The 24,018-nt window shown below is 42.6% G+C and overlaps 1 protein-coding gene across 1 annotated transcript in view; it reads right to left on the bottom strand.

The window, feature by feature from the left end:
• The window catches only part of galnt17 (polypeptide N-acetylgalactosaminyltransferase 17), a 477,425-nt gene extending 465,120 nt beyond the window's left edge, over positions 1-12,305 (bottom strand). The window contains exon 1 of the mRNA XM_063031853.1: positions 11,203-12,305. Coding sequence (XP_062887923.1) covers positions 11,203-11,437 — 235 coding nt within the window. The 5' untranslated portion in view covers positions 11,438-12,305. The remainder of the gene's footprint in view (positions 1-11,202) is intronic.
• Positions 12,306-24,018: the final 11,713 nt, after the last annotated feature.

Here is a 24,018-nt window from a genome sequence, read left to right as displayed (position 1 = left end):
TAATAACACAATCCCACTTGCTAGAGCGTTATTACTGAATCTACGCTCACAGTTCTATAAAACTAACAGTTTAACTCAAGAGAATTCAAGTGCACTGTGTTACAAATCCTTTCCAAGTGAACACCAGTGATATGCCACCAACGTCCTTTCTGTGGGCACAGAAAAACTGCTAATATTAAAACAACACCAGTCGCTCCCTGGTGAGGCTGCACACAGTTTATTTTCCTATGGGAAAGTTCTGCAGGAGTTCCATGAACACGCCTGTTTTGTTGAAGGTGATGCTGTCTCCTCCACTTTGAGGTAATCATTCAGATTATCTGAATTCAGTTTTTAAGCACTGGACATACCTCAATCCCACCATAGCAGCTGGGGAATTTAAACAGTAGCAATTAAATAAATATGGTGTTTAAAATAAAAGTTAGTGCCAGTGGTTGCAACTATAAAGTTACTGGATTGTTGAAAAATCTCTTCTGGTTAAATAATGACCATCGGGGATGAAATCTGCTGTTTTTACCTAGACTGGTTGACATGTGACGCCAGACTCACCAAAGTGGTTTACTTTTAACTCACTACTTAGTTAAGAAGGAATTAGAGATGGACAATAAATGCCAGCTCTGCCAATGGTATCCTCACCCTGAAGCAAATGCATAAAGAATGCTCTCCTTGCTGTATTATCCCCATAATTACATTATATAATGAAATTATATTATTTTTAAATGGCTCTGAATTACTATAGATGCTACCTGATATTAATAAGTATGTCCTACATCATTAACCACTGAAAACCTCTTGGCGTCCTCTTCCATTTCTCTAATCCATCCCGCCTCTCTCAATTGTTCATGACCTCAGGATTCAGCCTCACACATAAATAAAAAATTGCATTCATCAGGATGCTCTTTATCGACTACAGCTCAGCATTCAATACCAACGTCCCTCAAGGCTAATCAATAAACTTCCAGACCTTGGCCTCAATAACTCACTGTGCAATTTGATCCTCGATTTCCTGAACTGCAGACCCAGTTAGTTCATATTGGCAACATCTTCTCCAAAATTTCCATCAGTATAGGTGCACCACAAGGCTGTGTGCTTAGCCCCTGCTCTATCTGCTTTAGTCATAGTCATAGTCATAGTCATACTTTATTGATCCCAGGGGAAATTGGTTTTCGTTACAGTTGCACCATAAATAATAAATAGTAATAACACCATAAATAGTTAAATAGTAATATGTAAATTATGCCAGGAAATGTCCAGGACCAGCCTATTGGCTCAGGGTGTCTGACCCTTCAAGGGAGGAGTTGTAAAGTTTGATGGCCACAGGCAGGAATGACTTCCTATGACGCTCTGTGTTGCATCTCGGAATGAGTCTCTAGCTGAATGTACTCCTGTGCCCAACCAGTACATTATGTAGTGGATGGGAGATATTGTCCAAGATGGCATGCAACTTGGATAGCATCCTCTTTTCACACACCACCGTCAGAGTCCAGTTCCATCCCCACAACATCACTGGCCTTACGAATGAGTTTGTTGATTCTGTTGGTGTCTGCTGCCCTCAGCCTGCTGACCCAGCACACAACAGCAAACATGATAGCACTGGCCACCACAGACTCGTAGAACATCCTCAGCATCGTCCGGCAGATGTTAAAGGACCTCAGTCTCCTCAGGAAATAGAGACGGCTCTGACCCTTCTTGTAGACAGCCTCAGTGTTCTTTGACCAGTCCAGTTTATTGTCAATTCGTATCCCCAGGTATTTGTAATCCTCCGCCATGTCCATCCTAACCCCCTGGATGGAAACAGGGGTCGCCAGTACTTTAGCTCTCCGCAGGTCTACCACCAGCTCCTCAGTCTTTTTCACATTAAGCTGCAGATAATTCTGCTCACACCATGTGACAAAGTTTCCTACCGTAGCCCTGTACTCAGCCTCATCTCCCTTGCTGATGCATCCAACTATGGCAGAGTCATCAGAAAACTTCTGAAGATGACAAGACTCTGTGCAGTAGTTGAAGTCCAAGGTGTAAAGGTGAAGAGAAAGGGAGACAAGAGAGTCCTCTGTGGAGCCCCAGTGCTGCTGATCACTTTGTCGGACACACAGGTTTGCAAGCACACATACTGTGGTCTGCCAGTCAGGTAATCAACAATCCATGACACCAGGAAAGCATCCACCTGCATCACTGTCAGCTTCTCCCCCAGCAGAGCAAGGCGGATGGTGTTGAACGCACTGGAGAAGTCAAAAAACATGACCCTCACAGTGCTCGCTGGCTTGTCCAGGCGGGCGTAGACACGGTTCAGTAGGTAGACGATGGCGTCCTCAACTCCTAGTCAGGGCTGGTAGGCGAACTGGAGGGGATCTAAGTGTGGCCTGACCATAGGCCAGAGCAGCTCCAGAATAAGTCTCTCAGGGCCTTCATGATGTGGGAGGTCAATGCTCCTGGTCTGTAGTCATTGAGGCCGCTGGCGCGCGGCATCTTCGGCACAGGGACGAGGCAGGACGTCTTCCACAGTACAGGAACCCTCCGGAGCCTCAGGCTCAGGTTGAATACATGGCGAAATACTCCACTTAGCTGAGGGGCACAGGCTTTGAGCACCCTGGTACTGACACCATCCGTTCCTGCAGCCTTGCTTGGGTTGAGACGTTTCAGCTGCCTTCTCACCTATTCAGCTGTGAAGCTCACTGTGGTGGTTTCATGTGGGGAAGGAGTATAGTCATGAGAGCAGGGTGGGGGACTGTGAGGAGGGGTAGGAGGGGAGAGTGGAATATGCGCTGGTTAGGGGGCGACAACAGATGACTCATGTGGGGGAGGGGCAGGGGCCACAATGTCAAATCTGTTAAAGAACAGGTTAAGTTCATTGGCCCTGTCCACACTGCTTTCAGGTCCTCTGTTGCTAGTTTGCCGGAACCCAGTGATGGTCCTTATCCCCCTCCAGACCTCTCTCATGTTGTTCTGCTGGAGTTTCCACTCAAGCTTCCTCCTGTACCTGTCTTTAGCCTCCCTGATCCTGGCTTTCAGGTCCCTCTGTATTGCCCTCAGCTCCTCCCTATTTCCATCTCTAAACGCCCTCTTTTTAGCGTTCAGGGTGTCCTTAATATCCTTTGTTACCCATGGCTTGTTATTTGAATAACAAAGGACAGCTCTTGTTGGAACATTGCAGTCCACACAGAAGTTGATGTAATCAGTGATGCACTCTGTGAGCCCATCAATATCCTCTCCATGTGGCTCAGAGTGCCTGCCAGTCTGTCGCCTCAAATAAACACTTATGACTGCAGTTAAGCAGAGCTCCAGTGCCATATTTAAGTTTTCTGATGACACCACTGTCATAAGCCAAATCAAAGGTGGGGATGAATCAGCTTATAGAAGGGAGATTGAAAATCTGGCTGAGTCGTGCCACATCAGCAACCTCTTAGTCAATGTCAGCAAGACCAAGGAGATGATTATTGACTTCAGGAGGAGGAAACCGGAGGTCCATGAGCAACTCCTCACTGGAGTATCAAAGGTAGAGAGGGTGAGCAACTTTAAATTCCTCAGTGTTAACATTTCAGAAGACCTGTCCTGGGCTCAGCACATAAGTGCAGTTGCAAAGAAAACTCGGCAACACATCTACTTCCTTAGAAGTTTGCAAAGATTTGGCATGACATCTATAACTTTGATTAACCTCTATAGATGTGAGGTGGAGAATATATTGACGGACTGCATCACAGCCTGGTGTGGAACCAATGCCCAAGTGTGGAAAAGCCTACATAATTAGTGGATACAGCCCAGTCCACCACTGAGCACATCTACACTGAGTGTTGTCACAGGAAAGCATCCATAATCAGGGAAGCTCAATACCCAGGTCATGCTCTCTTCTCACTGGATACAGGAGTCTCAGGACTCACACCACCAGTTTTAGGTACAGGTATTACCTCTCAACCAACAGGCTCCTGAACCTATGCACTATCTTTCAAGGACTCTTCATCTTATGTTATTGATATTTTTGCTTATTTATTTATTATTATTATTATTATTATTATTATTTTCAATAATTTTTTTTCTCAGCTCAAGCTGGTAAAGCCTGAGGTACAGGCATAGCCAAGAACACTCATTTCTCAATTCCTAGGAATTTTCAGACTATTCTAGAGGTGAACAAGGATCTTGTGCGTATATGACAAATAAACTTTACTTGGGCTTCCAGGTATTGATTTTAACCAAAATGTTGAGTAGAGTTTATTATTCTAGTGGTGTTTAGTATTGTGGCTTTCTGGAAATTTACATAAATATTGCTAAGTAGTGTTGTGTAGTGACTCTGTAGGTATTATTATTGGGACAATGTATAATCCTGTTCATGTTCTACAATCTTTCAATTTCCTCTTTTAATTCAGTGTATTTCTGGTGTTTTCACTCACTGATTTCTGTATGTAATGTGTGTTTGGAATAGCTATATCTATTAAGTAAGTTGTTCTTACTTGTTTATCATGTAACATTATATCTGGAGAGTTATTGTAGATTGTCTTATGTATAATAATGGATCAGTCAATATACTGTATTATTTGTAGGACTCTGATTATAAAGCTGGATCAGGATTGCATTTATAGTAAGGTATGGTGTCTTTCATGAGTTTGTATTTTAAAGCAAGATTTTGGTGAATGATGTTTGCTACTTGATTGTGCCTGTCTAAGTAATCAGATTGAGTTAAATCGTTGCAGGACGCTGTAATGAGCTGGATTCTAGTTTCTATTTTCTCTTTGTATTTTTTGCATTTATGGCCTTGAATTTGTTGGTCTTTTATTACATTTTTTAAAATCATTTTTATATTAACCAACTTGTCCTGTATTGCCACTGATTCAGAGAAGCAGTCATCACTAAGACACAGCGGTGTCAAGAAAACAACCTCTCCTCAATGTTGCAAAAACAAAGGAGCTGGTTGTGGATGACACGAGGAATGGAGACAGGCCCTATTGACATCAATAGATCTGGGGTTGAGAGGGTGAACAGCTTTAAGTTCCTCTGCATACACATCACCAAGGATCTCATGTGGTCTGTACATACCAGCAGTGTGGTGAAAAAAGCACAACAGTGCCTCTTTCACCTCAGATGGTTGAAGAAGTTTGGCATGAGTCCCAAAATCCTAAGGACTTTCTACAGGGGCACAATTGAGAGAGTCCTGACTGGCTGTATCACTGCCTGGTATGGGAACCTCAATCGCAGGACTCTGCAGAGAGTGGTGCGGACAGCCCAGCGCATCTGTAGATGTGAACTTCCCACTATTAAAGACGTTTATAGAGACAGGTGCGTAAGAAGGATCCAAAGGATCACTGGGGACCCAAGTCACGCCAACCACAAACTGTTTCCAGCTGCTACCATCCGGGAAACGGTACCACAGCATTAAAGCTTCCTCCACCAGCCTTTCAGACTGAGTAATTCACGCTAGTACAATTGTACTTCTATGCTATATGGTGTCCTGTTGTACATAATATTTGTTACAAATTACTGTAAATTGCACATTCAGACAGAGACGTAATGTAAAGATTTTTACTCCTTATGTATGTGAAGGATGTAAGAAATAAAGTCAATTCAATTCAAAAGGTCTCCAACTGTGAGCCAGGCATTCGAAGCTCCTTGTCAACATCTAGTCTGCTCAGATTGTGGGGATGATTATTATTATTTTAATTTCTTCTTTTTCTTTCTTTGTGTTGTGACACCAAACAAAGCTATTGGACGATTGATGCTAAATGAGAGAGATAAGAGAGACAATGGAGAAACATTCAAAATGCTAATAAGAGAGGAGAGAGGGATTAACAGGAAAGAAACGCAATTCAGAATATTGAAAGACCGGTTGCTTTGAACCTGAACTGTTTGAAGTTTAATGGACAGGTGATACCCCAGCAGGGGGATCAAAAGAGTAGGTTCGCTAAGGCATGGGACACCACGAGACAATGAGACCCTGGAAAGAGCAGTGTGCCCCCACATGTGGTGGGAGATTGGAGGTCCGGTTCGCGGGAACTGACCATAGGCTCACAGGGTGTAAAGGTACGATCGGTGGGAACCTGGTGTGTGTGTCCGCCCTTGCCTGGGTGCCGGGTTCACCGCGGAAGAATGATCGTATCCGGAATGGAGGGATCACAGTCGGTGACCACAGCGGGATAGAAGACATCAAAAAGGGTCTGCCCAAAACCAACTGCGAAGACATTAAAGGTCTGCCTGAACCAAATTGCATCCCCCCCTCTCTCTCTCTCTCTCTCCAACGGTACAACAGCGATTACTGCGAACTGCACTAAGCTGAAATGAACTCTGCGTCACTGTAGGACTGATCATTTTACTCCTAGACTGCAATAGAGCTTGGTTGATTCCTATTACCCTAGTTCTGTGTATAGGTGTGTATTATCATTGCTAACCTGTTACATTTACATCCTTACGATTAGTGCACTGTATTATTTGTTTCTTTAATAAAACTTTATTAGTTCCTAGTAATCCAGACTCCAATGAGTGTTTCATTTCTGCTGGTTTGACAACCCAGTTACGGGGTACATAACAGGGTATTTGCAAGGTTTGTTGTATTCTGCACTCTGGTTGCCCACTCTGTTGGTGCAGTCCTTCATTGATTCTACTATGGTTATTGGATTTCTTGCATTTGCCTGCAAGAAAATGAATCTCAGGGTTGTATATAGTGACATATATGTACTTTGATAATAAATTTTTCTTTGAACTTTGAAATAAGTTGCCAACATTCAACTTCCGATTTTACAATGGCACTCCCTGTGATCAGCTGAATATGACCTAGATAAGGAGATAAAGGATCTAAGTGCAGAGCAAGTGGAAGATGCACAGTGAAATCCTGAAAAACACAAACCACTTCATAAACTCAGTGGATACTTTTTTTGGGTACACTTGTACATCTGCTCATTAACGCAACTGTCTAATCAGACAAGCACGTGGCAGCAACTCAATGCATAAAAGCACGCAGACATGGTCAAGAGGTTCATTTGTTGTTCAGATCAAACATGCGAATGGGAAAGGGCTGTGATCTAAGCGACTTTGACTGTGGAATGATTGTTGATGCCAGACAGGGTAGTTTGAGTATCTAAGAAACTGCTGATTGGGGATTTTCACACATAACACTCTCTGGAGTTTACAGAGAATGATGCAAAAAAGAAGGGAAAAAAGCACATCCAGTGAGTGGCAGTTCTATGTGCAGAAACACCTTGTTCATGAGAGAGGTCAGATGAGAATTGGCAGACTGGTGCAAGCTGACAGGAAGGTGACAGTAGCTCAAGTAACCATGCATCACAACAGTGGTGTGCAGAAGAGCATCTCTGAATGCACAGCACATCAAACCTTGAAGTGATGGGCTACACCAGCAGAAGATCATGAACATAGAGTCTGCAGCCACATTATTAGGTCCAGGAGATAACTAATACAAGCAGCTACTGAGTATATATCTTAAGAACCAGCTTTCTGCAAAGGCAGACTTGAAAGTGAAATTCACCACCAGCACAAGCTTTAATCAATTGAGGAAAATGGGTATTTAAAGAACATGAACTCAGAGCTCATGTCTGTCAGTTAGAAGTGGTCTATATCTTCCTGGACCTTCCTTAGACCTGTGCAAACTACAGCAGACCTTCTAAATAATAGGTAAAATACCACTCTCACTGTTTCGGCAAAATAGTCACAATTAGGATATGCTAATTCACTTCAGTGCCCTCTTCCAAGCCGGAATTGCCTACATTAAGGCCCTAATAATTCTTGATCACCTATGTTGGCTTGGATACATCAGTCACATGCCCAAAACCAGACTCCCTAAGCAGACATGCTATTACAAACTCTATCACAAGAGATCACAGCAGACAGAGATAAAATTTCAAAAATATGCTGAAATCCCCACTGATTCCTGGGACCCTCGAGCACATTCACAATGATAGTGAGAACACTGAGGCTATGAATTGGGAGTACACAGTGCAGCAGCAGAAGGATAACACCATTTCCAAAGCTACTCACTCATCTTGTCCACATCATCTTCCTTCTGCACTTCCCAGACTGGCTCATTAGCCACCTCAGAAACCGCAATACCAGAATAGAAGCAAGTTATCCTTGATCTGGAGGGGATGCTGAAGAAGATGATTATTTAATGGAGAAGAGTTATTCAAAAAATCTGGTAGTTAAGGGGCCTTTGGTGTCTGCTACCTATCTTTATTTTTCTTTATTTCATTGTATAATTTTCATAGGGTTCAGTGTATATTTAACTAAATTTGTTTTGTTTTTATTTATTCAAAGTATTTTTGATTTGTTAAAATTATTTAAATTAACCTAAACTATGCATTAATACCTCTGAATGCCTTGCTACTTCGGTAGACATTGTCACTGATTCTGGAAGCAGGTTCCACCCCCTGAGGCTTGGTCTTCATTCAGGACCCATGAGTTGGGGAAGGAGGGATGGGTAGTGTGCAGTGAAGTTAGAAAGTTGAAGAGAAAATATATTGCAATTATACAGGGTAACAAAATAGGGAATGGTAAGCAAAACCTGTCAGGAAGAGACGGCGCAAACAAACGTAACAGAGAAAGGTACTTAGATAGAAAATGAGTAGGAGAATATGGGTCTAATGCAGGAACATTGGATTAGTGTCAACAGACATTATGGTTGGAGTGGATGAGATGGGATGAAGAGAGTGTTTCTGTGCTATATACCTCTGTGGCTCTCAAAATTTAGCTCCAATTGGAGTCAGAACAGGGAAAATGACAAAAAGGCAACATTGAAGGTACTTTATCAGAATGCATGCAGCACTCTCAGCAATATACTGTAGATGAATTAATCACAGAAATAGATGGACGACCTTGATCAAATAACTATTGCAGGGTTGTACTTGCAGAGAGACCAAGGTTGGGATACTTAGTATATAGAACAGATAGGAAATACTACAAGTAGAAATGGTTGCCGCAATAATGAAGACTGGGGAAAAATACAAAGGAGGGGGAAGACCTCGGAAAATGAAGAGGCAGAATCATTTTTGGTAGCATTAAAATGCAGCAAGAGACAGATAAAGTTGGTAGACATTGTCTGCAGGCTCCTAATGGTAGTGCCAAATTGAGCATAGTTTAACTTGGGAAATTAGAAGCACAGGTAACAGAACTAGTACAATAATTATGGAACTCCTTAATCTACAATTGCAAAACAATTTGTTATTACAGCATGGATGGTAAATGTATGGAGTGTATAAGAGATGGTGGATTGAAGAATAACTCAGGAACAATTTATCTTAGACTTTCTATTATGCCATCAGAAAGAGTTAATTAGTAAACTGGTAGTGCAGAGAAAAGTGATCATAATATGACAGAGTTTTACATAAAGACTGAAGGCGATTTAGCACAATCTGAAAAAAATATTTAAAAAACTTGAACAAAGCAATTAGAGTGGTTACTGGCTATGATAGTAGGATAGATTGTATGGTAGTGTGTATGAGCAAAACCTCAAGTATAAGTAATTAATACATAGTGAACATCAAAACATTGTCTCTTCAAAGCACAAAAACTCAACAGGAAAAGTGGTATAACCACAGCTTTCAAGAGAAAATAAATACAAGACTTATACTGTTGCCAAATGGAGTAGTAAACCTATAGACTAGGAAAATATCAGCATTCATGAATGAATAACCAAGACATGAATAGAGTAAAAGTAAAATACAAGAATAAGCTGGCAAGAAACATAAAAGTGAACGAATACACGTAGAAATGATATAAATTATCTCTGTTTAATGTAAATCCCTTATAGACTGAGACAGGGGAAATTATATACTGTAGTGGAACAAGAAAACATATATTTTGTGTCTGTCTTCATGGAAGACACAAAAAATACTTAATTGCAAGAGGATACGAGATATCCTGAAGGCTATTTGATCTGGAATACTGTGTGCAAGTCTAGTCTCCCTCCCTCAGGGAGAATATACTTAGAATAGAGGAAGTGCAAGGAAGGGTTTATCATAATGATCCCAGGTTGGAGCATTTGTCCCATGAACATCCTTCAAGGAATCTAAATCTGTACCATCAAGATTATACAAGAATGAGAGCTGATCTCACTGTAACATGCAAATCTCTTATGAGACTTCACAGTGCAGTTGGAGGAATGATGTTTTCTTATGCTGGAATATCGAGAACCATGAGTTAGAGTCTCATATTAACAGACTAGCCATCAGTGCAGAGATGAAATTTCTTCAACTAGAAGGCAGTGAGTCTATGGAATGGTTTGGTCAAATGGACTGCAAAGGTTCTGCTGATGAGTATATTAAAGAGGGAGATAATAAATTGTTGGATATTAAGGGACTAAAGCGATAAACGGTTAGCATAGTGTCCCTGTCATCAAAAAACAGGCATGGCCTTATGAATGGTGAAGCAGGTATGAGGGGCTGAATGCCTGACTCCTTCATATCCTCATGTTCCAGCTCACAGAAGTGGCACACACTGAGCCTCCGGAATGACCCATCCGATGGGTTCTTCAATAAAATAATCTGGCCATGGAATTACCACAAGGCTGAGGCCAAATTAAACATCATTCAGGAGATTAAGGTCTGGTATGCAGACCCTGCCAAAAGCTTAGTCTGGTGCATCCCGTGCCATTTCGGGAGACCCTGACTTCAATAGAATGCATCGGGTTAGTTTTACCTGAAGTGAGGAACAATGATCCCTTGGAATCAATGAAAGCTTATTTGCCTGCAGGTACCTCTTCGATCCAAAACACAACCCACAAATTGTACATCAAGTTCCCCGAAACAGTAACATAGTCATGGCAATATAGCCTTCCCAGCGAGCGATAGACTTTGAGGATTATCCCCATCTACCTAAGAGGGAGCTGGATCTTAACATCTCTTCAGAAAAGCGGTACATCTCTTTGAATTGCAATATAGTCTCCAGCTGCCATTGGACCTCTTTACCAATGGCCCTCGATCTGAGTCAACCAGCTATCTGTGGTAGTATGCCATAAAAAGAACTCCCGTGCGCCCATCTCCCACTCTTCGGACCTGGAACTCCCTCCATTACAAGGTACTGCCTACGAAAAAAAAATCACCAATCGTATCCCAGTTTAGGAATTGGGCTTTAAAGAGACAAAAGTGTTATCCCCGAGCTACAGTTGTCACCTTGCTGCGTCTGCGAGTTTTCAAAAAGGACTAAAGTGTTGGGTATTGAATGCGTGACGGAGGAGCCGCTGTGGAAGGTGTGAGCATTTGCCGGAGGGTCCCTTACCATTTAGTTGACGGTAGACGATGTCCTCCAGGAGTGACAGCCTCTTCAGCACTGCCTGTTGGACAGGAGGCGCGCCTCGGTATGTCAGGTTGCTGGACTCGGCTCGGCTCTGCGCTGCCTGCACCGACTCCCACCCCTTCAGGGGAACCCTGCACCTCGCCAGGAAGAGCAAGAAGCCCACCACGGCCACAAGGTTGAGAATCAGGAGCCCCTTCACCCTGCGAAGGGAAGCCATCAATACTCCCGAGCGCGGACGAGAAGTAACTCCGGGAACTGCCGCGAAATCAATCAGGTCGATGGCAGCTGGCAAAAATTCAGAGTTTGAAGGGCGCAAGGCAGTTGATTAAACCCGAGGAATCACAAGGCTGTGAGATCTCATGGCTTGTCGTAGACATTGCGCTCCCAACTTGGCAACCTGTCCATCCGCCTAAGAGCAGGGTCCGCTAAACAGAAGATCGCAGTCGGTGAGCTGGAATTTCTGCAAGTGACTTTATACACAGATTTACAGGTGGTTAATATTACCACACGGGATCGTGTCTTGTTTAACACTGCCGCCCATCAAAAAAAATAGAGACTGTTTCAAGTGCTGGCAGAGCGGCTGGTGCATTCAAGAACATTTCGGTAACAGCAAAGTGAGGGATCAAGAACCGTACAGGTTACTATTAGTTAATGTCCCAGGAATCTCGGCTAGAAAAAAAATTAGACCGCTTCCGATTAGAACATTTCTCAAGTTGACCGGATCGATGCTGTAAATGACAAATGGAAGGAGATTGACTTGACCTACGCAAGCTGGCGAGATACCGGCTGTACTGCAGCAGAGGCACTCTCGACTTTCAAATACCCTCTCGTTCAGTTTCCAGAAAATAAATCCGCGGCATGTGTGTCTTCTGGGCTACATCAGTCTCGGGTGGGTGAGGACTTGGTTCCAGAATCCGTGTCAATACGCTTCTTCCCCTCGGCGGTCTCAGATCTGAGAGTAAGGGAGGGAGAGGTAGGGAAGCAGGTCATGGTACTCTCCTTGAAGGCAAGCGGATCTGTCACCCATAGTGTGGAGACAGTTCTACGGGAAGGATGGATGCAGCTGGTTTGAAGCTCCGTCTCCAGCTCAGCGAATTCTGCTGCGAGGTGTGGATGGTATGGAGGAAAAGACGGAACGGATTATGAACGGGCTGTAAAATAAAATCCGGAGTGGAACCATAAAGGGAAAAATAGAACTTTAAATTTTAAAAAAAAACCTGCAGGCCCTGGAAATTTGAAACAAAGGGCAAAATACTTGAAACGTTCAGCAAGTCCAGCACCATACATGGAAGGAGGAACAGTGACTGTTTTTGATCAACGTGCCATCTACAGCCAGTGCGTTTAAAAGCGTTTGACGGCGGATTGAACTCATCAAAGGTGCCAACAGTTGTAATGGAAAACGTGCAAAAGCCAACTTGCCATGGTTCCTCAAGGAGCAATGAACAGAAAACATAGATATTGAACAGGACACTCAGGAGAAATTCCTAGACCTCAGCTTAACTCAAGGAAAGGCTAATGGCAGAAGAATCTAAAAAAGCCTTCCTCAGGACAATAGATTTGAAGCATTGTCTTGTCATAACCAAATTTTTTTTGTGACGACTGGTGAGCGCCCTTCAATCTCTGAATTTTTGCCATCTGCCATCGACCTAATTGATCTTTCCCTTCTGTTATTTCCATTGTCTTTTAATTCCTAATTTGTTGCATTGCACAAGGTATCACACTGACTCTGGTCTATTGCCAAAGGCGTTACAAACCATAGAAACAGAACCTATACCACGAGAAAATTAATGATGAAAATATGAATAACCTGCTAAAGACTCTGTAGGGACTGCCTCTGTGCCAAACTTTTCTTCCCCTCAGAAGAGTCACAGTGGACATGGGTTCTGAATTATCCCGAAGACCCTCCAAAAAGATTCTTGGCTTTGCTACCAGAAAACATCTGAACTGGATTGATGGGAATGGCCAGGAGATCCAGGAGCTAATTTTCCCCAAATATGATTGGATTGGAAACTCCACCATGTCTCAAGGAAAAACAAACAGCTCAAAGACCGAGATCCAACAGAAAATTTGTGAAATACAGACAGATAATAAATGGAACAAGGGCCTTAGGTCCAGCAACTCACTGACAACCATGACATCCACATATCTTTCAGTACAACCCGGACCATATATGATGCAAAAAAAACAAAGGGGCCACCTTACAGACAGCCAAAAATGGAGGGAAGGTCTGAATGACAGTCACCAGAAGAAACACTTCATAGAAATGTTCAACCCTGACTCTGTCCTTGACATTAGCCCCCCTGACTGTATTCATAGTAAACATTCAAGACATTAACTTAGAAGAGAGCAATTTTGGTCACAAATTTGCAAATATCACTTCCCACATCTGAAAAGTAGACGGTAGCCTCAGAGACACTGTAACTGACCTGCTTCGAGAAAGTATGTTGCACCTCGGTATTGTTACTAAAGCTGATGCCAGGCTGTGCCAGAGACCCTGGTTGAATCCTGACCTCGAGAGCTGCCTGTGTGGAGTTTGAACATTGTCACTGTGTCCACGTAGGTTTCCTCCAGGTGCTTCAGTTTTGTCCCATATCCCAAATAATTGCAAGTCAGTACCATGCCAAATTGCCCCCTAGTGTGTAGGTGGTGTTGTTGAATGGTAGAAACTGGGATGTGAGATGGGAGTTGATAGAATATACTGTAGGTAGAATAGCATTAATGTAGGGATAGTATAAATCTGAGGTTGATGATCAGCCTGGATTCATTCCGCCGAAAGGCCTGCTTCCATGCTGTATATCTCTCAGTGTTTCTATGACTCGAAAGGAGACAATGCCCGATCGGCTATTCGCTGGGTCTTTCCTGCTGCCTGCCACAAGGAATGTCACTGGTCATCACATCCCTCAACTGATTCTTTCAGTGGTCAAAGAGCTGCTCCCAAACCTCAGAGCAGATTCTGTCAATCCAGAGACACAACATGTAGAATATCGTGCATCAACTCCAAGAATAACTGAGAAAATATCACCAGCCACTATTCTAGGTTGTTTTGAACCCTTTTACTCCATAATTCAAGAGGGTCTGGGGAGCATCCTTCTCAAATATAACACTCATAGAAATTTTTCATCTCCTTTGTAATGCCATGCAGACCACAATCATAACCAAGTTATCGACAGCATACCCACTCTCATTGTGCCATCACCCGAAACACGTTTCTTGGTTTTCTCAACACAGTGCCGCACCTCATCTCCAACAAGATTTTTGCATGAAAACAGCTAATCCATAGAGCCTAGGAAACTTTAATCTTTGTTGCCTTCACTCCAGAACCAATGTCAGTGTTAGGGCATATTCTGGAATCCTGGTATACAGCAAATATTAATTTCAATGCCAACCTGTCTTCAGACCTGAATGTGAATTATAGATTGAGTTTAAAAAGCAACTCAGAATAATGCTATTCTTGGAGCTGCAGACTAGGGTCAATTGCAAACCAAGAAACATCCCATTGACTGAGAAGTCTGCATATTCATGAATGCAGCCCAAAGTCATGAATTTGGGTGTCTGGAATGTTGGTGAGAAGATCTAGATGTTTGAAAATTATATGTAGTTCGAAGGAAGCATTGTATATACTTTGTAACCATAGAATTGTCCTGCCACTACCTTTGATCTTTGGCATTTAAAAATATCATGTAATATTGGGTTTGGGAGCCTCTACCAAGAGTATCTCCAATGATACCTTCTTGTTGTGCTGAATAAATATTTCTTTATCACCAGCTTCAGTGTATCCCAGTGACTTTGTTCACAGTCACAACATTCGGCACCTTTGCTCCAGACCCAATATCAGCCCAAAGTAATGAATCAAAAAGTAGCTCATTACTGATACTTGCATATGTGCATATACAAGGACAACATCGAGTTATTGCTCATTTATTCACCAGAGTTAATGAAACGATGGGCATTAACTTAAAACAAAGGCCCTGTGCCAACATTCCTCTCCCCATACCCTTCTGCCATATAACTACACCCTCCCATTATAAAGACCCTGGGCAACGTGGTCCACTTCCATACTTCAGTGAAAACAGATATCCAGGAGGAAATTCATCATCACCTTTGGATGAAAAAGCAAAAGTGTTTAAAGACTAAAACTGCAAATGGTCTGTGAGCAATACTGATTCATGATATCTGTGTGAGCTACTAAATGAGACACCTCAAAGTACTGGAAATGTAATACCAATATCTTTTATTCTCCAAAATCCTTCAATTTCATGGGGTAATTTTAAGGAGATTGGAGTGGTAAATGTCAAGGGTGGTAAAGGAGTACACGTTACATTAGGGATATTTAAGAGGCTCTTATATAGGCACGTGGATGGAAGAAAAATGGAGGGTACATGGGAGGGAGGTGTTAGCCTGATCTTGGAGTAGGTTAAAAAGTAGGCACAGCATAGTGGGTGGAAGGATCTGTACTCTGCTGTACTGTTCTTCACTCAGTATACGTTTATGCTCTACTGCTCCTGTAGTCCAGCCACTTCAAGTTTTAATGTGCTGTGCATTCAGAAATGTTCTTCTACACAGCTCTGTTGCTATTTGAGTAACAGTTGCTTTACTGTCAGCTTGAATCATTCTCCTCTGACCTCTCTCATTAGCACAGAACTGCTGCTCACAAGAAGTTTTTTTTTGTTGTTTTTGCAGCTTTCTCTCCAGAGACCGTTCTGCATGAAAATCCCAAGAGATCAGCGGTTTTTGAGACACGCAAACCACCCTAACTGGCACCAACAATAATTCCAAGGTCAAAATCTGCATGTTTTCATGCATCAAGTTGCTTCCACGTGATTGGCTGATTGGATATTTGATTAACAAGCAAGTGTGCATGTGTACCTAATAAAGTGGCCACTGAGTTTACGTTCAATATTCTATTGAAAGCTTTGTCACAACAAGAAATGACCAGTTGGAAAAGGAAATTATTCAAGGATATTCTCAAATCCTCTTTAAAAAATGCTAGAGACCCCACTGACTTCTGTGAATCCCTAAAAACCATGATCCATGTTCCTGAATGATTTAAGTCCATGCATTGGGAGTATCAAGAAGCTCAGTGTAAATAGCAGTAAGAGTGCACCACATCACAAACTAACTTCCACACATTCCACCAAGACGTGTTGCTTCATCTGTGGAGGAATCTGTGGTTATCATATTGACCTCATCAGCCACCTCTAAACTCCACAGAATTGAAATGGAAACAAGCCATCTTCAATTCTAAGGGACCGGCTAAGATGAAGAACCTTTCCTTGTTACCTTAAATCTACTTAAACTGACCACATGGCAATGATCAGTTTATTGATGACATAGGTTTTCTTATACTAATTAAACAACCTGAAAGATAAATGAGTGTCAGATGCACTCAGAAAAGAGCCAGTAAAAGACTTCAATAGAGTAGATGTGGAAAGGATGTTTCTTCATGTGGGAGAGTCTAAGACCACAGGACACAACCTCTGAATAGAGAGAAGTCCTTTTAGAATGCAGATGAGGAGAAATTTCTTTAGTCAGAGTGGTGAAACTGTGGAATTCATTCCCACGGGTGGCTGTGAAAGTGAAGTCATTGGGTATACTTAAGGCAGAGGTTGATAGATTCTCGATTAATCAGGGCATGAAGGAATATGGGGGAGAAGACAGGAGATTTAGCCTGAGAGGGAAAATGGATCAGCCATAATGAAATGGTGGAGCAGACTCGACGGGCCAAATGGCCTAAATCTACTCCAATACCTTATGGTCTTATTGTCTAATAAGACCACGTGGCCAAGTGGTTAAGGGATTCGACTAGTAACCTGAAGGTCGTGAGTTCGAGCCTCAGCCGAGGCAGCATGTTGTGTCCTTGAGCAAGGCACTTAATCACGCAGTGCTCTGTGACGACACTGGTGCCAAGCTGTACCGGCCCTTCCCCTTCCCTTGGACAACATTGGTGTCATGGAGAGGGGAGACTTGCAGCATGGGCAACTGCCAGTCTTCCATACAACCCTGCCCAGGCCTGTGCCCTGGAGAGGGAAGAATTTCCAGGCACAGATCCATGGTCTCATGAGACTAACGGATGCCTTTATTGTCTAAAAATACATAAATCATCATGTGAGATGGTTCAAAGTTAGAAACCTGAGCAAAGGCGGATCTGCCAAATTGTATTACCTGATGTTCACCTGAATAAAAAGCTGTAACAAGCTCTAGACTGCAATCAGTTACTTGTCAGACTTGGACGCACCCTTACACATACATCTACAACCCGATGGCGGGAGCATTGAACTCTCTGATTTCAGGTAACCTGCTCCACCTCTATCCTTTTTCTCTCTCCTCTTCATCTGACCAGTTCCTCCAAAACCCACCTCTCAGTCGCCACGTTTCTTTCCGTTCGTCCACCCATTCCGTCTGTCCATCACTCACTCAACCCTCCATGCTCCGCCTTCGTATTCCGTCATCTGTCGCTCTTTGTGCTATTTCTACTCTTTCCTCTTTCATTGATCTACACCCTTCCTCACCTCCATCCACCTATCACTTGCCAGTTGTTGCTCTATCCCTCCCTTCACCTATTTACACTGGCTATCACCCTTTATCTTTCAAGCCACATGAAGAGTCTCGACCTGAACGTTGAATTTCCATTTCCATTTCCCACCACAGACACTGCCTAATCTGCTCAACTCCTCCCTGCAGTTTTTTTGTAGCATCTGTAGTCTCGCACATCAGAAATTTCAATGCACTGCTGCAGCTGCTTTGTTATAGAATCAGATTTAATGAGATTATTGCTCAAATGGAACTCTTTCAGCTCACTATGTCTGTTCTTTTGCCACATACTGCAACTTGGCCTTTTCTCCTTGGAGCAACTGAGGATGTGAGGTGGCCTGATAGAGGTGAACGAAATGATGAAAGGCATTGATCGTGTGGATAGCCAGAGGCTTTTGCCCAGGGCTGAAATGGCTAACACAAGGGGGCATAGTTTTAAGGTAAGTACAAAGGGGAAGTCAGAGGTAAGTTTTTCACACAGGGCGTGGTGGGTGCATGGAATGCACAGCTAGCGACCGTGGTGGAGATGGATACAATAGACTCTTAAATAGGTCCATGGAGCTTAGATAAATAAAGGGCTTTGTGGTAGGGTAATTCTAGGCAGTTTCTAGAGTAGGTTACATGGTTGGCACAACATTGTGGCCAAAGGGACTGTAATGTGGTGCAAATTTCTATGCTCTTGTGTTCTAAATTAACCCAAAATCCTTGTGGCCTTCTATATATTGGCAAGACCCGACGCAGACTGGGAGACCACTTTGCTGAACACCTACGCTCTGTCCGCCAGAGAAAGCAGGAACTCCCAGTGACCACACATTTTAATTCCACATCCCATTCCCATTCTGACATGCCTATCCTTGGCCTCCTCTACTGTAAAGATGAAGCCACACTCAGGTTGGAGGAACAACACCTTATATTCCGTCTGGGTAGCCTCCAACCTGATGGCATGAACATCGACTTCTCTAACTTCCGCTAATGCCCCACCTCCCCCTCGTACCCCATCTGTTACTTATTTTTATACACACATTCTTTCCCTCACTCTCCTTTTTCTCCCTCTGACCCTCTGAATATACCCCTTGCCCATCCTCTGGGTTCCCCCACCCCTTGTCTTTCTTCCCGGACCTCCTGTCCCATGATCCTCTCGTATCCCTTTTGCCAATCAGCTTTCCAGCTCTTGGCTCCATCCCTCCCCCTCCTGTCTTCTCCTATCATTTTGCATCTCCCCCTCCCCCTCCAACTTTCAAATCCCTTCCTCACTCTTCCTTCAGTTAGTACTGACGAAGGGGCTCGGCCTGAAACGTCGACAGCACCTCTTTCTAGAGATGCTGCCTGGCCTGCTGCATTCACCAGCAACTTTTATGTGTGTTGCTTGAATTTCTAGCATCTGCAGAATTCCTGTTGCTTGCAAAATCCTTGAATATTTCTTTATTCTTCCTTTGCATTCTTTGACTTTCTCAGTTCCATTATGCATAGGAGAACAGATAATAGTAGTAAAGTGAGAGAGTATTTATGCCTAGCAGTCTCTAATGGCCTCTGTTTTCTTTGTTGAATGAACCATATAGCAAATTTATAAATAGACAGAAGAGAATGCAGCAAAGAGTTTCTGAAACTTCAAGGATGCTAGATATCAAAAAAATTGCGAATGCTGAGAATCTGAAATTAAAAGCAAAAAATGCTATAAAAACTTAGCAGGTCAGGTAAAGGAATAAAGGACAGTCCTCATTTCATATCTGATGGAGTATATTGTATGCAATTTCGATCACCACTCAATTAGACAGATGGTGCTTGGATTGATGAACTTTAATTATGGGGAAAGACTGAATAGGTTGAGCTAGTTTTCTCTAGAATGAGCGAGGCTGAGGGGTAGCCTGACCAAAGTACTGAGACATGGATAGGTTAGATAGTTAAACATTCTTTATCCATGGTAGAGATGTGAAATAAGGGCTACATGTTTACAATGAGAGAAAAAAGTTCAACTAGGAATCTGAGGTTTGTTGGATCATGATGTTTTTGAGCTGAGGTTCTTTGGAAATCAAGAATGAGGCATAAAACTTGTTGCTTATGATGGTTTATTAAGCATCACAGGAATGAAATGAGGAGAGAGAAGATGAGCATGAGGGTGAGAGGGAGAGAGAGAGAGAGAGAGAGAGAGAGAGAGAGAGAGAGGTACAGAGACAAAAAGATGAAGAGACAGAACCAGTATTGTTTAGTCTTGTTCCAAATTGATAATAACAGAGATTGCATCCAAGTTCCATTGTTTGAATTAGCTATTAATATAGCCTCTATTCAGGTAATGTGCTACCCGCAACTGCAACCACTAAAAAACACAATTACAAATATATAACTTGTTATATAAAATACAAACAAACATTAGAATGTTTAACTACAAGGGAAAAAACTATTTAACAGTGCAATCCAACAGGGCTAAATATATCTGGTCCCAGAGGACATAGTGGAATTGGATGTAACAGCTATGTTTAGAAGGGATTCAGACACTTAAATAGACAAAGCATAGAGGGATACACTGCTAACACAGGCAAATGGGATTAGTGTGTAAGAGCTTTATGGATGGTGTATGGATGTGATGGCCGGAAGGGCCTGTTACTGTACTGCATGGCTTAATGGCTGAGATACTGACAGAATTTGTTGGTTTTATTACAGGGATGCTGGATTGTGCTTAGTACTTGGAGTTTAATCCCCCAGCGATCATCCAGAATAATTTAAGATGTTGCTCTCACCTCCACGACAGCCATTGGAACTTCTGTTAAAAAAAAGGGCAAATGATGGCAGACCTGAGATGTTAGCATTGTGTGTTGCAGTATGTCACTAAAACCTGATGCTTTGTATTGCACACCCTTTAAAGCCCTTAGATTACCTTACAATTCTTTCAATATTTTGTACTGATAGCAACACACTACAGGCACTCCTATGGATTGCATGGTAAGAAAACGTTGTCATACTGAAATCTAAAATGGAATAACAGAATAGAGCCATACAACATACTACAGCTGCATGATGAACATTCATGTAGTACCACGCAGTATAGGTCTTTGAATTAGACTTTGTGGCCTAGGACACAAAGGGAAATACATTTCTACAAAATGGACCTGATCACCACCAAGAGCAAAAGTGGTGGGAGATGAAGTGCCCTTGAATGTCAACACAGAATTTAAACTTTGACCAGCAAGTCAAAGAAACTTTAACAGAAATCAACAAATGGGCTAAAATAGCATTAGCTGACATTATGTTAATTCATTCTCTGCACATTTCATGGCACATGCCTTTGAATAAATCTGAGTATTAAGTAGTCAGAACTGACGTAAATTGCACTTTTCTGAAATGAGATTTAGCGATTAAAGGAAGCTCACACTGGAGGACACCTCCCTGATGAATTTGATCCTCCTTCTCAATTGAAAATGGCCAAGATATTGAGTTAGAGACCAAAGGGATATGGGAGAGGGGGTTTGATTGTGGACTTTGGGAAGGGGAAATCAGGAGAACACACAGTAGTCCTCATTGAGGAGTTAGTGGTGAAAAGAGCAGCTACAAGTTCCTAGGCCTCAGCATCTCAGAGGGTCTACCCTGGACTCAACCCATTGATGCAATCATGAAGCGGGCCAGAAGAGTTGCTTCTTCATTAAGAATTTATCAAGGTATGGTATGTCACCAAACACTTGCAAATTGCAATAGCTCTACCATGGAGAGCATTCTGGCTGATCACATCACAGCCTGGTGTGGAGGCTCCAGTACATATGATTGCAAGCCTCAGCAGAGAGTTGTAGATTTAGCCAGCTGCGTCACGGGCACGCCCCTCCACATCATCAAGGACTTCTTCAAGAGGCAGTGCGCAAGAAGGCAGTACTCATCGCAAAGGAGCCTGACCATCCAGTACCTGCCCTCTTCTCGTTACCATCTTCAGAGAAGAGGTACCAGAGCCTTGTGACCTGTACACAAATATCTAGGAACAGTTCCTTTCCCTCCAGCATCAGGTTTCTGAATGGTCCATGAACCCATGGTGCTGCCTCATTATTCATTTTTGCACCAGTTACTTATTATAATTTATAGTGATTTTTATGCCTTTGCATTCTACTACTGCTGCAAAGCAACAAATTTCACATCAGATAAATCAGTGATAATAAATTTTGTTATCACAGGGAGAACCCAGCCATATGGCTACTTTATAATTTAGTGGACTTCTGTTATGCAGAATCTAATTTTTCTTGTCCATCTGTGGCACTAGGTGTTTTAAGGACTCATATGACACCCTCAACACCGATATTTAATGGGCCAATTCAGATGTGGAACATGGAAGAGCCAGAGATCAAACATAAATTGGACAATGGATTTGGGAGATTCACAGGCTCCACCCCAGTCCATATTCTGTGCATGATCAGATAGAGGTACCAGTGCCCAGTAAAAGAAGGAGGCAACTGCTGACACTGAGATGTGGTTGGAATGGGCAAAGGCAGTCAAACAATGGAAACCTTTCCCATGCTCTTAGATTCAGTGCACAATATACCTTATTGCTAAATCAAATAATGGAAGATGTATTCTGCAACACATCTCACAGCATCTATTATGCATACAATTTTCATCCTCATTCTGTCATGTCACCCTCACACCTACTCATTTAACATTCACACCATCTATCTTTCCTGTTCTACATGCATCTTCACAAGCACATTTAACAATCGCAACTTTCATTTCAACCTGCTGTTTCATGATCCCTAAATGCTCATCAAATACATTTCATCATAACATGAATACATGCCTTGCACTTGCTCTTGAATTTTCTATGACTTTCAGCAGAGGAAGAGAGCAGAGAACAAGTGAGTAACTGAAGATGGTCCTCCTTGCATCTCACAGTTTTGAAGGATGGAGGAAAATCTGGAATAATCTGGAGTAATACTTTGGCAGAGCCAGCTCAATCACATTTGAGACCCATGTGCTCATCGTCTCCAATACCATTTAAAGTCACATTTGAGATGTATCAGTTTGGATAGGGGCCAAGAAAATAATCTGCTGACACTGAAGCTTCCTGTAATATCAGCCTAGGGAGATTAAAGGAAGCCCAAATGTTTAGTAAGATGAAACAAAGTGGCATGCAACAGGCATACTCTCAAATGTGATATCAAATCCGAGAAAGATATATTGGCTTTCTGCACAGGAAGGAAGGAGGTTACCCCTTGCAAGCAATGGCATGCATGCTTAGTTACACTGGTTCATAATGTTACCTCCACTTGAGAATTTTCTGCCACACTCCAGCCTGAGTAAAAGCTATTATCTTCTAATTTAAACATTTAACTTCTAATTCTGAGCACTCATTCTGTTGTCATTGTCAGTGTGTTCTGAACTATCAGATCATCCCTCTGGTTATGTTTGGCTCCTTGCTTATATGCTATTTGGAAAACGTACGCTAATGATTCATGGGGTCATGTGGCAATGTCTAGCTGACTGGGTTGTTGTACAGTAAAGAAGCCAGGCCCATCTTTTGCAACACCAGGGACAGGTAGAACCTCAGAGCGTAGTGACACTTGGTGCCTTCATACATTAGGTCAACACACTGCCTGATGCAACCACACATGAAGTTAGTTATCAGGATAAGGATAACATTGGGTACCCTTTTGCTCCCATTCTGAGGATTTGTGCATTATGACCCATTGCACTCCCTCCACCTTTGACCCCCAGATAAGCTGGAGGACATCCCAGGTAATTACTGAGGCAGAGAAGAAAGGAATAGGCCACACCTATGTCAAATTAAGCTGCCTGAGAACTAATCACACCTGATAACCAAGTTATTTCCAGTTAGTGACAAAGAACACCATTTCCACAGACTCAGTTTTTGATTTACTTTCCCAACCTGCTCCAGCTAATTCAAGCCCTTCTGAACCAGATCTCCAGCATCTTCAGGAAGTTAGAGCTGATGGTGAACAGGGCATTGGATCAGTTAGGCCATCAGCCAAAGAACAAGACCTTGCTCTTCCTGTAGTTGACTGACTCCCAATGCCCACTCTAACTGGTCGTCAATGCTGACCAATCTGCCGTGGATAGAGCAAAAGATGGCAACATCATAGTACAGAGAAGAGTACTTCCAAATAAACACCTTTGAGCACAAGTCCATCAGGCGGTGGTCAGTGTGGAACATCGTGCAGAGGAAATAAACAGGTCATCTTAGAATTAATGTTCTATCATCTTGAAATTTAGCCAATCCTGTAAAATTACTTAAGGTAGTAGAAAGTTCCATTGATAAAATACGAGAACAGTAAAATT

The sequence above is a fragment of the Mobula hypostoma genome, chromosome 23 (assembly GCF_963921235.1).
Source record: "Mobula hypostoma chromosome 23, sMobHyp1.1, whole genome shotgun sequence".
Taxonomy (NCBI): Eukaryota; Metazoa; Chordata; class Chondrichthyes; order Myliobatiformes; family Myliobatidae; genus Mobula; species Mobula hypostoma.
Note: the sequence above shows the minus strand (reverse complement) of the source record. Positions and strands in the feature narration are given on the sequence as shown.